Genomic DNA, 15,792 nt, shown 5'->3' with positions numbered 1-15,792 from the left:
GGGTCTGTTCCTTTATGAAATAATGAATAAAGGGGTTAATGGAGGCAGGGGAAAAAAAATCAGACTGGCAATTTAGTGTCATTGTTGGCTATTTTACATGATTTCACCAGCACTGCACTTATATTCCCCCAGTCACTTGAAAATAAAGAGGGAAAAACATCCTTGGGGGATGCAAATAGCACATCTTGTTAAGTAAAAATAGCAACACTTTGAACTCAGACCTTTGTAGAATTGAGAAGGTAACTGGAGAGGCGGAGTCAAGGTGTCCAGGTGAGAATGATGGGAAAAGGCAGTCCTGATTGGCTGTATAGTTGAGGGAGGGACTTGGCAAGAGCCTCTTACATAACCGAGCAGCATTTACAACGCTGTTTCTTCATGTCAAGATCCTGGTCTGCTCCTTTGGGGTCCGTGTCATTGGCTGATGGCTGTGCTCCAACTTGGTTTTCGTCCTTCTGAGGCAAGGGTTCCATCGCGCTGCCATTAGGTGGGGCGTGATCTGCTGTGTGGTCTCCGGCTGCTTTATTCTCAGCATCTTCTATCACCACCAGTTCGGCCTTGATTTGCTCTCCTTCGAGCCCCAGCACTTTTTTGGTCTCATTTTCATCTTCCACATTCTGGTAGCCCATGAAGATCATGGTGACAGGTTGTTCTTTGCTAGGCTCTGGGCCATCACCCCCAAGCTTTGGGCTCTCCATTGGTTTAGCCTGCACACCTGTGATTTCCTTCCGGGGGGTGACCTTCTGGCTTGGGAGATTACTTTGGGCCTCTTTGGCAGCCTTCTCAGAGACTTCACTCAGGGTCACTTCATCGGCCTTATGGATGAGCTCATCCACTTCGGATGAGCTGAGTTGGTGGACACCATTCTCAATAGCCCCATCTTCAGTACGGACTGCATGGACCACTGCAAGAGAAGGTAGAGAAGATACACAATGAGGACAATGAGAAGCCTGACCAGACCTTCACTGTTGCTTTCAAAAATGACTTACAGGCAGATATCATTGTTTCTTGTGGTGGAATGTAGACTATTGTCGCAGGAGGGAGGGAGGGACTCTTTCCCAGAGAGCAGAAACAACATAGCTTGGAGTATTTGATATGCAAGAAGAGGTTGAAGGTGAACCCCCATCTAGCAATTCAGAGAATACATCTTGTATGCAGGTAATTGATTAATCCATTGATTAATGGATTAATCCATTAATTCATCCAAGACAGACACAGACTTCAACGGATAGTTAGAACTGCAGAAAAAACAATTGCTACCAACCTGCCTTCCATTGAGGACCTGTATACAGGTCAAAAAGAGGGCTGTGAAAATATCTACAGACCCTTCACATCCTGGACATAAATTGTTTCAACTTCTACCCTCAAAACGACGCTATAGGGCTCTGTACACCAGAACAACTAGACACAAGGACAGCTTTTTCCTGAGTGCCATCATTCTGCTAAACAGCTAATTCCCACAACAGCTAATTCTTAACTACTAAGACTGTATTACTATTCTTCCTCTCATCCTTACTAGTACCTATCTCTTCCCACTTATGGCTATATCCATGTTGCTTGTATTTTTGCAACTTATATTGTTTTTATTGTTTCCTAGTATGATTTGATTGCTTATTAGTATCCTATGACTATCACTAAGTGTTGTATCTTGTTTCTTGACGAATATATTTTATTTTTTCTTTATGTTCACTGAGAGCATATGCACCAAAGTCAAATTCCTTGTGTGTCCAATCACACTTGGCCAACTAGACACAAGAACAGTTTTTCCCGAATGCCATCACTCTGCTAAACAAATAATTCCCTCAACACTGTCAAACTATTTATTAAGTCTGCACTACTATTAATCTTCTCATCTTCTCATCGTTCCCATCACCCATCTCCTCCCACTTATGACTGTATGACTGTAACCTTGTTACTAGTACCCTTACGATTTATATTGATATTGTTTCCTGGTTGCTTATTTGTACCCTATGACTATCATTAAGTCTTGATGAATGTATCTTTTATTTTATGCACACTGAGAGCATATGCACCAAGACAAATTCCTTGTGTGTCCAATTACACTTGGCCAATAAAAATTCTGTTTTATTCTATAAAGAATTCTATTCTATTCCATTCTAATCCAGCAAAATTAATATCAAGCCCAAAGACCCAAGAAAGACCCAAGGAGTAAGTTCAGAGTACTTTCCTTATTGTTGTTCACCTATAGAAAGAAATCTTGCTAAACTAAATCAATTATCTACAGTACATAACTATTACCCTATGAAGTGCTAGGGAGTGTCCACCTTCGCTCTCTTCCTGCATACCAAAGATTCTAAGCTATGTTGTCTCTTGGCTCTCTGGGAAAGAGCCCCTCCTTCCCGCAACTCTGGACTACATTCTACTACATTTCTACTTCCAAAGGTGCTTTTCAAAAGGAAGTAAAGAAAACAAGTCCAGTTGCCTTTTGAAAAACACCTTTGGAACAACCATGACTTGAATGACTGAGAATCTCCATAGATACATTTCTACTCCTTAAGGAACGCTGAAGTGGCACTAGAGATTCAAAAATGCCAAGAATTTGTCCTTTAAAGCAGAATGCAATTTTATTTTGGAGGGGTTTGATAAATCTTGTAGACCTCTGACAGAACAACAGTTAAGCACCTCAAATACCAACCACACCTACCTGTTCTTCACTCAAGTGTTTTGTTTTCTCTCTGTGTATGCTAATATGAGGCCAGTTCCCAAGCAATTCGATGAAAGAACCTTCACTTTTCTTTCGGAGATGAGAATGTGAGAATGGCGTGATTATGAGAGGCCAAAAAGGATGTGTGAATGTTTTGTCTTCCATTATAATATATTCCATTATATAGTATAATTAGAACTGCAGAACTGCAGAAAAAACAATTGCTACCAACCTGCCTTCCATTGAGGACCTGTATACTGCACGAGTCAAAAAGAGGGCTGTGAAAATATCTATAGACCCCTCACATCCTGGACATAAACTGTTTCAACTCCTATCCTCAAAACGACGCTATAGAGCACTGCACACCAGAACAACTAGACACAAGGACAGTTTTTCCCTGAACGCCATCACTCTGCTAAACAAATAATTCCCTCAACACTGTCAAACTATTTACTAAGTCTGCACTACTATTAATCTTCTCATCGTTCCCACCACCCATCTCCTTCCACTTATGACTGTATGACTGTAATTTTGTTGCTTGTAGCCTTACGATTTATATTGATATTGTTTCCTGATATTGCTATTTGTACCCTATGACTATCATTAAGTGTTGTACATTATGATTCTTGACGAATGTATCTTTTCTTTTTATGTATACTGAGATCATATGCACCAAAGACAATTTCCTTGTGTGTCCAATCATACTTGGCCAATAAAAAATTCTATTCTATTCTATTCTATTCTATTCTATTCTATTCTATTCTATTCTATTCTATTCTATTCTATTCTATTCTATTCTATATTGATATCTAACTTTCTTGCAGTCTGCAAACTCCCTGGCTTCCTACTTGTTATTCAATCCAAAGTGAGGAACATCTTCTGTAGGGCTCGTTCAGAGTTCTTCTCTTGAGAAAGAGTTGGAGATCCCACCCCCACCCCCCACCCCCCATGGATAAATTCAGAAAAAAAAAAAACAAGCATCCACACATTTGGTGGAAAATTTAGAAAAGCCACTTATGCCCAGCTATCATAAATGTACTTTTTATTTTAGGTGCATAAAAATGGATGTTGAATTTGTCAGAAAAAGCAAAAGCAGTAAGGGTAGGAAATGAGTGGGTCTAAACAATTCTAGGGGTTTTTCAACCATGACTGTCCTTCTTACTCATTCCTTGACCTGCACTTTCATAATAAATAATCAACAATCCCTTGTATTATTCTATTCTCCACACTGGAATGGGAGATAAGAAAAGTAAGGAACATTTTGAGGAGGGTTTACAGAAAACGGAAAACGTGACTTCAGTTTTTTTATACTATAAAGGGGGGGAGGGGGAAAAGTGCCCGTTATTTGAACTTAACTCCTACTTATGAGCACACAATGCTCTAGAATTGTTTTCTTCCCAGATTTTTTTGAACTGTTCACCATATAGCCTATTACCCCAGAATTTCCTAGGGATTTCCCATCTGAATAGTATCTGTATTGTGATCTGTTGTGACCCTGCTTAGTGCTGGAAAATCAACCAATGCTGACAAGGTGCTGACACCTGTGGAGACTTAAAAACTTTAGGCTAAAATCATCATCATCATCATCATCTCCATCTCAAATATCTCTATACAACTGCAAAAATTGTCCATTGGGATTTATATGGAAATTCAACTTTACTGTTTGCAAAAAAAAAAAAAGAAAAAGAAAAAAAAAAAGAAACACTGGGATTTTTATGCCTGAAAAAAGTTTGCAAAATGAGATCCAAATTTTGTGAGGTTTCAATATGCAAACTGTTACCAATAAGAACATGATCTCACAGGCACTGCTATTACAGAAAGGAACGCTGCTGAATTGTTGAAAAACTCTGGGAGAAAATATCTGAATACCATAATTTATATACTAAAGCTGAAAAATAATGGAGCATTAAACATTGATTGTTAATACCAATTATAATGTTGGCACAATGTGAAAAGGATTCACCAAATATTTAGAAATGTTAAATTTACTGGATGTCTGTAAAAGACGTTTTATAGCAAAATCTCCATAACTCAGGTCATTAAGCAGGACCTAAGCAATTGGAGATAACATCCAGTCAATTAGACTTAAGATATTCATTTGGGTAAATAGGATAATATTAATAATTATTCATAGGAATTCTTGGCTTCTGAGCTTTCCTCGTATTTCCAGCAGACAGCCTGCCTCCTGAACACAGAATGGTTTTGCAATAGTTTTTCTACTTTGTGTGCCAAAACACTGCAAGCAAGATGGATACAAGGGAAGAGATGGGATTTTTCTAATCCAACCAGCACAGTGAATCTGTGCTTCCCCGTTGACTTTGCTTGTCAGAAGGTTGCAGAACCTGACCCCATGACCTTGGTACACTGCAACCGTCATAAATGTGAGCCGGTTGCCATGCATCTGAATTTTGATCACACCATCACGGGGATGCTTCAAAGTGTGAAAAAATGGTCTTAAGTCACTTAAGTTTCAGTGTGTAACTTCAAGCCGTCACTAAATGAACTTTTGTAAGCCGAGGACTACCTGTACTGCCCTGGAACCGCCGCGCCATCAGAGCCCCCAACACAATTCCAAACACAACCTCCAACAGCTGCACTGTGGGAAGGAAGCCAAGTCTTCTTGAGTCAATAACAATGTGCTGCTCTGGATTCCATCTGAGTCCCAGGAAGCATGAAAGCTGTTTGTAGGAGGCCAGACGCATCCTTGGTCTGTGGACCCTCCCGTCCAGTGCATACCTTTCAGCTCGTCCTCGTACACTTTGACTCCCTGAACTGTGTTCTCTTTGGGTAGTCTAGTGGTGCTGGACAGGACTTTGGTCTCCCCTGTGAGTTTGTCCTTCTCCACAGTGATCTCTACAGAGTACATAGCTGGTGACATAAACAGGACACAATGAGCAACAAGAACGTTTTTCTGCCCCTCCGCTCACCGACCTCTCCCTCCCTGAGCTCGGAAACGAAGCATTTGGTACGAGCAGGGAAGGTGGGAGGCGCAGGGCAGCTGGGAGACTTGTGGACAGGCCCAAAGCATTAGAGGCAGAGAGAAGAAGCGATGCACAAGGCAAGCAAAGGCCTTTGAGTTCCAAGGAGCAGCAAACCAAAGAGATTTTGCTTTCCCAAATTCTTGGCAGAGCCCATCTGTGGCTCTCCTTGATGGTATCTCAGTCAGCATTTCTAAAATGTTGATCTGGGGGTGATGTAAACCTGTGTTTTTTTCAACCTTGGCCACTTTTAAAATGTGTTTTAAAGGAATTCTGGGAATTCCACTCCCAGAATTCTCTAGCCAGCCTGCATGTTCTCAGTAGCTTACAGTTGATCCCTTAGCCAAAGATGAGATGAGGGTTTAGCTGAAAGGTTTTTGATCAGAGTTTTTGCTTTTGGAAAAGGAGAGCAAGATAGGAAGCGGGGAAAAAAAGTAGTTAAGCTTAAATGAAGCCAAGGAAAGATGAATTTAAGAATTGTTCAACATAGAATGGCCCTGCATAAGTGCTGAGGTGCATATGCAGGAGAACAGAGCAAAGAAGGAGAAAAGCAATAGCAACAGCACTTAGACTTATATACAGCTTTACAGTGCTTTACAGCCCTCTCTACAGCGGTTTATAGAGTCAGCATATTGCCCCCAACAATCTGAGTCCTCATTTTACCAACCTCGGAAGATGGAAGGCTGAGTCAACCTTGAGCCTGGTGAGATCTGAACTGCCAAATTGCAGGCAGCCGGCAGTCAGCAGAAATAGCCTGCAGTACTGCACTCTAACCACTGCACCACCATGGCTCAAAGAAAGGCGATTTGTTTGTGATGAAGTAGTAAGTATGAGCAATAAGCCATTTTTTTAAAAAAATAAGACTTCCATTCAGCTAAAGTCAACTTTGGTGACTTCCTGGACATTTCCTCTGTGATCACCTTACAAGGGAAGTGGGCAGCATAAACATTTAATAAATAAATACAATTAACATAAAGAAATTTTATCATTTCTTTCTTCCAAGATGTTTTTTTTTTTTTAAACTTCTCAGTTTAAACAACAGGCGTGGATTTTCCTAGGGATCTTCTATCCAAGAACCTTGTTTAGCTTTTTGGGATTAGCCGAATTTGGCTTTTTAAGGTTAGGATTAAGCACAGCAAATTTCCCAAGCAGAGAAGAATGATGAGTAAAACCAAAACCAAAAGCAAAGGATGCTGAATTGAGCATCAAAGCAGACAGGAATTTGGATGAAAAGCCGGGTTCACTTCTTTGTCAGTGGGAGAGAAAGAAAGATATGACCGGAAGTTGGAGTGAAAAGGTAGGAAGCACGGCAAAGCAGATGTGCAGAGAAAGGGGCTGAACCAGCCAAGGTAGATAAGACTGCGTTGTCCCTCATCACTCAGCAAACCTGCAGCCACCATTTGAACATAACACCAGCCCAAAGTTCATTTGCTTATTCTGACAAAGATAATATACTTTGTCACTGTTCTGCAGGCAGAAAAAGAAATATAGGACTGTGTTTGTAGGCTGTCCATGATCTCAGGTCAGGAAGGAACATGAAACAGCTGTAAAACTATTTTTTTGGCAACAGGTCTGCATACTTTCAGCAAAGGAGTTCTGAGGCAGGACAGCGAAATGTCAAAAACACAAACAACATGATGTTGTGTGTGCTCAGCTGAAATGCAACTACTATTTTGGCTTGTTAATTACTTAGAAACAAAAATGCAAAGCATCAAGTGGCGAATGAGATTTAGATTAAACAATGGATTGAATTTTTGAAAGCATTTTCCCCCAAAGTGCTAAATTATTCTCAGTCTGGAGCCCTTAGATGTGTTGGATTACAAAGTCTATATTTTCCAGCTAAAGTACCACAGTGGCTAGCTAGGATGGGAGATGTAGTTCTACATGTATGCAGCCTGCCTGATTAAGGAAAGGTGTCACCGAATTTGGGTTCATTCCAGTTGACAATTGTCCCTGAAAGCACGTAAAATTTGGACATACATGGGCTAGGACTCTTTTAAAAACAAACTGCTTTCTCAGCATATTTTTACAGTTTTAATTCAGGATGGCTCAGTTTTCCATTTCCATCAGTCCTGCTTGTTGAAATGCATACCCGTGTTTCCCCGAAAATAAGACCCTGTCTTATATTTTCGCTTGGCCTGATTGCCATGCGCTCAAAAGCCCAATTGGGCTTATTATCAGGGGATGTCTTATTTTGGGGAAAACAGGGTATTTAAATACAGTATAATTTCCAAACCTAAATGTAAATGCAATATGTACTTTACCTCAAACCACACATTTCTAAATGCGGTTTCTCCTAAAACTGTGATATAGTATGAACTTTTGCAACGTAAGGAACTAACTACAGTAATTGGTCATAAAATAATTTTCTGGGCAAAAAGAGCTAGGACTGTGTCGTCTGGTGATTAGGTGGATTGGCAGCAGGGAGACCCAGATTCTACCCCTCCTCGGCTCAGAAGCTTATGAGAGACTTTGAACTGGTCATCACAGCCTACCTCACAGGGGTGTTGTGTAAGGGAAAAATGGGATGAAAGAATATTATATACTTTGACTTGATTTCCTTAGGAAAAACAAGACAGAGATGTAACAGAGTAATAAATAAATGCATGTTACATTTGCCTGTAAATTTTGAGAAAGGTGGACTTCTAAGGCTGCAGCCATCTCCCTGCCTGTTCCTATTGATTAAAATGTCCTATTAGAGCCGGACACCCAACAGAGCAGAAAGGAAACAAATTCATCACCATGATCGAAGCTGCCTTTGAGCCCCTAGCACAAAACCGATCAAACTGTACAGCTCACTCAGAGGTTTTCCAGTTCAGGATAGCTGCGATGCAGCTAATGGGTGACATGCCGTTAGTTAAAACAACATTTATCAAGGGCAGATCCAGGGCAGCTCTGTGGTAACTGGGTTTGTTTTTTTCCCTCACCCTCCTGGCCATTCTTCCTTTGACCTTGTGGAAATGGCAGACATGTCATTCCAGGCTGTATCAGGGCAAAAATCCAGGCCAACCAAGTGCAAAAAGGAACACCAAATTTGGCCTTTTAAATGCATCCAGAATAGCTTTTCAGGGGTTGAAGTTGTAAATAGCTGATAAAACATGACCTTAGTCCTGAGCTTTAGGCATAGGACTTATGTATTTTACTAAATTGATATACTGTCCATCTCAACTATCAAACAACTGTGGAGTAGGGTACAGTAGGATAGGACAGTACACAGCCCAGAATCACTTTTGTGAGATGGACAGCTGTATATTTTATTTTTATTTATTTATTTATTTTGTCAAGCATGTATAAAATAACAGATATCAGTATAAACATGATTATGAATACAGGAAATGGATACAAATAAAATGGGGACATAGGACAGGGACGGAAGGCATGTTGGTGCGCTTATGCACGCCCTTTACAGACCTCTTAGGAATGGGGTGAAGTCAATAGTAGACAGTCTAAGGTTAAAGTTTTGGGGATTTGGGGAAGAAATCACAGAGTCAGGTAGTGCATTCCAGGCATTGACCACTCTGTTGCTGAACTCGTATTTTCTGCAATCGAGTTTACCTTAAGTTTGTATCTATTGTGTGCTCGTGTATTGTTGTGGTTGAAGGTGAAGTAGTTATTGACAGGCGAATGAAAATGAAAATGCAATATTGACTTTGGGATTTGCTGATTACATTACTTTGGTGTTATAGAAATGGCTAGTATTTGCTAAGTGCTTCATGTAAAAGTAAAACATGGAAGCCTTAATTTTAATTTGTGTTTTATTCTGCTGAAAAAAGTTGGAAGTCAATGCTTTTCCCCCCTCTTTTGCCCTTTATCCTACACTTCTCCTTCCCCTTTTTCCCTTTGCCATTTCCCTATTATCTTCATTTTCATTTATATTTTAGATTATGAGAATCTTAACTTAAAGAAATAATTTAAAAAGAGGTGGGGTAGTTATTTCAGCCCCATCTCAGCCTCAGATGGAAGTCTTAAATAAACTGGGATCATCTCTCTCTATAAAACTGGCACAAAAATAATTGAGTTCGACTGAGGGGACGGAAATTGATTGTCGGAAGATCTGGGAACCAACTTTAAAAACTTTATGGAAACTCATAAGGTTGTCTTTAGCTGTTCTGGCATTAAAATTCCTTTAGACAAGGCAAAAAACTTTGATCGTTTTGCCATGAGTATCATCTCATGCACTTCACTGCAACCATTGCAGTCAAATGTCTTCTAGGAATGGAATCAGCCAATCACCTATTGGTAATTTTAGGCTGATGAATGTACCTTTCGCTTCCTTAGGATCAGAGCACAGTCCTCCAGGACTGTTCTGTTTTCAGAGTCTGATTCTTTTAACCGAGCCTCTCCCCCGGTACCCACCAGATCTTTGAACTGATTCCTGACTCAGAGGCCTGGTCCAGGGGTGGGCTGCTGGGGGTTCGCAGGGGTCTCTAGATGAACCTCTAGCTAAGATTCTGTGCAGTTCGGAGAACCCCCAAATCTCACTCCTGGCTGGCCCCGCCCACCCCACCCCGCCTCTCCCAGGAGTTCCCACGTGGCCTGTTTCGGATGCAAGTAAGTGCAGGGCGCATGCAGAGGGTGAAAAATGGGCCTACTGGAAGTTCGGGAAGGCCTCCAGAGGGCCTCTGGGGGCTGGGGAGGCTGTTTGCTAAACCCCTTGCTAAAATTTTTGAAGCCTGGATCCTGCCTGGATCAACCTGAACGCCAGCTGACTGGACATGGTGGGCGGTTCATATATGAAGTTGAAAGAAAACCCACACTCTCTTTGCTGCCTCATAATTCAGTTTCCCCTATGCCTGAAAATTTGAGCTGCTCTAGGCTGCTTTTGAACACAGATTTAGTGCAATTCTAGAACAGCACTATACCTGTGTGCAGAAGGAGCCTAATGGACAGCTTTACTTTGGTGCAAGTGTTCTACACAATTCCTTTCAGCAGGAACCTGTTCTAACCTTCTGTCAAAATGTTTAACCTCCCACCCCAATGTATGTTAAGGAGAGTGATGGGTATTTGGCTCACCACTAGCTGGTGATCTTTGGGAGGCTGGCAGAGAAACAAAACTAGAAATCCCTGTTCTTAATGTGAGTTGTACACTGTAAATAGAGACAGCACCATTTGCCAGGATCAAGACTGCAAGGATAGGGATTGTTACCACTACAGCAACTTTTACGCCATTACAGTTTTCTGGTAGCTCACTATAATTGTATGTGGGAAAGATCTTGGGGGACTGGGCAAGGGAACACTGCCGAGGGAATAGATAGATAAAGTTAGATAACAGAAAGTGTAGCCCACAACTGGACAGTGGGCAGGGGAAAAAGCTCAAAGAAATCCTTGTTGTGCTGCAGAGAAGACAAGGGGGAAGACTATATTCTGTCCATGCTACTTTACAATAAAGCAGAATTAGCTCATCTGGTTGTGTTTCCTATCTGTTTATCCCGCAAGGTCGACACTCAAGGACTCTTCGCACTTTGTGAGGTCAACACTCAAGGACTCTTTGCACTTTGTGAGGTCAACACTCAAGGATTCTTTGGCCTTCACGGCCACGTCCCCATGAAGGTGCTGCGAGCAAGCTATTTAATGACTGCAGATAGATTCACTTACCATTCCAATAGCATCTTTTTTTTAAAAAAAAAAGGCTAATCAGGCCCTGATAAGGAAAAATCTCTCTGACCATAAAATCTACAGTGCACAACAGTGGAAGTCCATCTATGGATCTCTCCATCTCTGTAATTGTTCTGGAAGAGGCTGGAGAGTCACCAGACATGGATGATTTAACTGATATTCCTGCATACTGCGAAAGGTTGGACTAGATGTTCCTTCAAGAGAACATCTAAAAGAACTACATTAGTTTGGACAACGTCTGAACGTTCATCTACTTGAAAAATCATTGTCTCCTAGGATAAATTTTTCATGGCAAATTAGGTTATTTAAGGAGCTCCTTCTTTAAACAAATATTTACAAATATTAAATTTGCAAATTAACAAATTTACAAATTAAATTTGTAAACAAATTTACAAATATTATTAAATATATTATATTTATAATTTGTAAGATATATAGTATGGGATGTATTGGTTCTGCCCTGGTCAGTTCCATTTTGAGTGCTGCATTCAGATATGGTACCATTTTACAGAAAGGACATCTATCTATCTATCTATCTATCTATCTATCTATCTATCTATCTATCTATCTATCTATCTATCTATAGACAGAGATAGATAGATAGAGGCAAGCATCAAGCAGCGTAAATGCAGCAAGGGTGAGACCTCTTCTCTGGCTTTGGAAAGGAACAAAGTACCAATGCCTTGAGACAGAGATTAAGTAAGTAAGTTCCTTCTTGGCGAAAGCAGGCAAAGCAGCATGCGGTTAGGGCCAGCCCAGAGTGGCTGGGGTGTGCGTGGGCAGTGAGACCCGAAGAAGTCCCCAGGTCTGAGCCAAGACATCAGGACTAAACCTACCTGCTTTCATCAAGCCGCTGCCCTTGCCTTCCACCACTTTTATGGGACTGTTGGAGATTTTGTTGTCTGCTTCAGGAAGGGGAAAAAAGGGAAATCAAAACTTGAAAAGTCAAACACAATCATCTTCCCCAGATCTCTTTCTGCCTCTGCACCCTCTCCTATCCGCCTTTTCTTTCCCCCAAATAAAAGTTTATTTCTTTTATTTATGTCCCATCTCCTCCACGGAGAGAACATTAATGGGCATAATTGTTCCTTCTCCCTCATTTTATCCTCCTCGTGATCCTGAGGTTTAGATTTGTCTGAGAAATTTGGTGGGAAGGAGGAGGTCGTAATGTCCATTTCATCCTTTTGGCATCCTTAACAAATCAGGAATGGGCAACTATGAAGATGGCCCAGAATAACTTTTCAGAGGGAGACGGTGGCATATACATTTAATAAATAAGCAAAAATAAATAAATAAATGAATAAATGATGTGTGGGAGGGTTCATTCTTTGCACTAAGCCAGGGGACTCCCAACTTACTAAACCAGGGGACTCCCAATTTGGCAACCTTTAAGACTGGTGGACGTCAACTCCCAGGATTGGCTGGCTGAGGAATTCTGGGAGTTGAAGTCCACCAGCCTCAAAGTTTCCAAATTTGGAAACCCCTGCACTAAGTCATGGCTCATTCAATCATTGTTTATTAACTAAGCCACAATTTAGTTGAGTTTGCACATTATGCAAACCATAAATCAGTGTTTTACAAAGACTGAGATCACACAGCATGCTAAAGCCCTGGCTTTTTGCTCAGGCATTTGGTGAAGGGGATTGAAGTCCCCTTTGGGTTGTGTGAGTTTGTTTCATTTCCGTTCTTGCCTTTTTTTATTTATTTATATATTTATTGAATTTATATTGTCACCTATTCGCCATGGCGACTCAAGGCGGCTTACAGAATATAAAACCACATATAAAACAATAAAACTAAAAAAAAAAAGAAACGAATAAATTAATATAGTATAATAATAAAATCACACCCCACCCCTCACTTCCCCGCCCCGGCGACAGCAGATCACACGAGCCATTTAATGGGCTCCATCCCGCTCTGGGTTCCTCAGGCTCCCTGGCAGAACCAGGTCTTCAGCGCCTTCTGGAAGAGTATTAGAGTGGGGGCACCTGGTGCTTCCCCAACAACTTCTGCATTCCTTCCCCAACGTTACATACATTTCTATTTTGGGTAGCCATGATGGTGAAGATGATGATGATGGACTATTTTAAAAAGGGCTGAATCCCTGATTGATTCCTGCACAATTTCATGCATAGGCAAGAAAAGGCAGCTCTTATATAGGGGCATCTATGTGAGATAGAGCAGCGGTCACCTACTGGTGGTCCCTGGACCAGTGGTGGTCTGCGAGAAAATGTTGGTGGTCCGCAGAAAAATTATTTGCATTTTTTATATTGCACTAAATCAGAGGTCCTCAAACTACGGCCCCTGGGCCAGATACATGCAATGAACGTTTGTGTTGCTGCAGAGAGTCTCCCCCTTCGGGGTCTTTTTGTGTGGGTTTGAGGAGGGGGGGCAGAAATTCTGACTTGGGGTCTGCTTCAGCCTCCTGGTGTGGGGCTTGGGCGAAGGCTGGAGGGAAGTGCCGCTGGTGGCAAGGAGCCAGAGGGCCTTGTTCCAGTGGGACTGCCTCATGACCTGGAACTGGCTGACTATCTCAGCCCACTGAGCCTCCAGGTGCCGGTACCAGGCCTTGCACTCCCACAGGTCTTCCCTCTGCTTGGAAAGCCTATGCTCATAGTCCTGAGTGAGGTGCTTCTGCTGAGCCTCCTTCGCAGCCAGATCCAATTTGAACTGAGCTGTTTTACCAACTCTTTCTCATGGTGGCTGCTTAGCTCCAACAACTGCTTCCTCTTGGGGCCCTAAGGAGCCCTGGCAGGGAGGCGAGGAGTGGCTGGCAGGGAAGGGGTGAGTAGAGGCCAGCGAGGCACCCCTCGATGTGAGTGACATCGAGTTGGCCATCAAGTTGGCCACGCTCACCCAGTCACATGACCACCTAGCCATGCCCACCCAGCCGGTCATTAGGCAGATCATATTAGTGGTCCGTGGGATTTAAAATTATGAATTTAGTGGTCCCTGAGGTCCAAAAGGTTGGGGACCCTGGGATAGTGGGCTCAAATAAGTGAAATACCATAAGCTCACAATTGAAGCACTGTCCCCATTTTATGTATATTGTGCCTGCCCCCTGCAGACAACCCTGAGCTGCTAGTTACTATTTCTAAAATCCAAATTCAAGACATTTTTCTTTAAAAAAGGCAGCAGGTGCAATCTGTGTTGGCACCTACCTTTGGCTGAGCCTAGAGGAGTCTGTGGGAAGAAGAGACATAGGTAGGTTACCAAAATAGAACAAAAAAAGAGATGTTTCTTTGCACATTTATATCTTGGCAGTGAGTCAAAGCTGCATGCGTGGCATTCTGGGTACATGCAAACGCTTTTAAAAGCTTCCCTATTACATAGCATCAGCTTCCTGCATTTTTTATAAAACCTTTCAGAAACATGAGAACCGAGTCAGCTCTCTCTGGATGGCATTGCATGACGGGTTAAGCAAATCCCGTATCCATGAGCCAAACCAAAAGGAGAAGTTGGATTCCAGCTTTAGTTAAAACTGGAGCCTGGCTTACATCTAGCAATCAGATTTGCCCACTAAGCTCTCTTCAGTGAACTGCGATGCCCATACGGACATGGCAGGGAGGGTCTTTCATTCCATCCTCACAACAACCCTGTGTGGAGACCGCGATGAGAGAAAGAAGCTGGTTCTGACCTTCGGCGTGTGGGGTAGCTTCTCTTCCTTGACCACCACTCTGGTTGTTTCCTCAGCCATGTTCTCTTTGGTGGAAGATGCCGAGATGCCATTTTCCAGTTGTTCCAATTCTTTCTCCAACCTAGACCAGAAAGAGACATGAATTGTCGAACATTGTTTAAAAGCCTGCAGAACTGGAATACTAATTCTGGAAGAAGATATCCTATTTTGCCACACAGATGTGCGCATCATGTGATATAACTTTCTTTCTTCGGGATTAAAAAACTGACTTGCCTGAGCCTCCTAAATAAACTATCAGGTCTCAAATTTAACTCAACATACTATATTGTAACCCAGGGGTGTCAAACTCGCCGCGTCACGTTGCCATCATGTGACATTTCTGGAGTGGGCGTGGACTACGTGAGACGCATCCGGCCTGTGGGCCGCCAGTTTGACACCCTTGTTTTAACCTAAGTTGCAGTTCTTTTTTAGAGACATCATTTAGCTCTAATAATCCAACTTCTCACCCTAGTACTAGATTTGGAGTGTGCCACCTAAATTGTAATTATTCTTCAGAAATAAGGAATTAAATCAGAGGCCTCAGGCAAACAATAGTTTGTTAGCCTGGCTTTTGCCTCAATTCTTCCTTTCCTGCTCCAACTTCACAGATTTTTGGAGTGTTTAGTTCCTGAGTAGTGATACCAGCACAAATACTCATTTTTTGTGGCACCAAAGTTTCCACAAAATTCTTAGCCCAAATCAAGGGATTTAAGAAAAACAAGGTTTGCCTTTGTCCATATCAGATGGATTATATCTTCCTTAGCCAGCATAACTATTGGGTGAAAATCAAGGGAGTTGTCATTTTGGGAAGCAGGCTGATCTAAACTAGGGACGAGTTTTTGGAAAGTACAGATGTGGAC

General features: G+C 41.9%; 1 protein-coding gene across 1 annotated transcript in view; it reads right to left on the bottom strand.

The window, feature by feature from the left end:
* Positions 1-209: 209 nt before the first annotated feature.
* The window catches only part of PALM (paralemmin), a 90,004-nt gene continuing 74,421 nt past the window's right edge, over positions 210-15,792 (bottom strand). Inside the window, exons 5-9 of the mRNA XM_070943590.1 lie at positions 14,894-15,014; positions 14,418-14,439; positions 12,093-12,161; positions 5,399-5,530; positions 210-901 (exon numbers count right to left, since the gene is read on the bottom strand). Of these exons, the coding sequence (XP_070799691.1) occupies positions 339-901; positions 5,399-5,530; positions 12,093-12,161; positions 14,418-14,439; positions 14,894-15,014 (907 nt within the window). The 3' untranslated portion in view covers positions 210-338. The remainder of the gene's footprint in view (positions 902-5,398; positions 5,531-12,092; positions 12,162-14,417; positions 14,440-14,893; positions 15,015-15,792) is intronic.

Source organism: Pituophis catenifer, unplaced genomic scaffold (assembly GCF_029215685.1).
Source record: "Pituophis catenifer annectens isolate HBS135680 unplaced genomic scaffold, rPitCat1.0.hap2 SCAF_1, whole genome shotgun sequence".
Lineage (NCBI taxonomy): Eukaryota > Metazoa > Chordata > Lepidosauria > Squamata > Colubridae > Pituophis > Pituophis catenifer.
The sequence above is the reverse complement of the archived record's forward strand: the minus strand, read 5'-3'. Positions and strand labels throughout refer to the sequence as shown.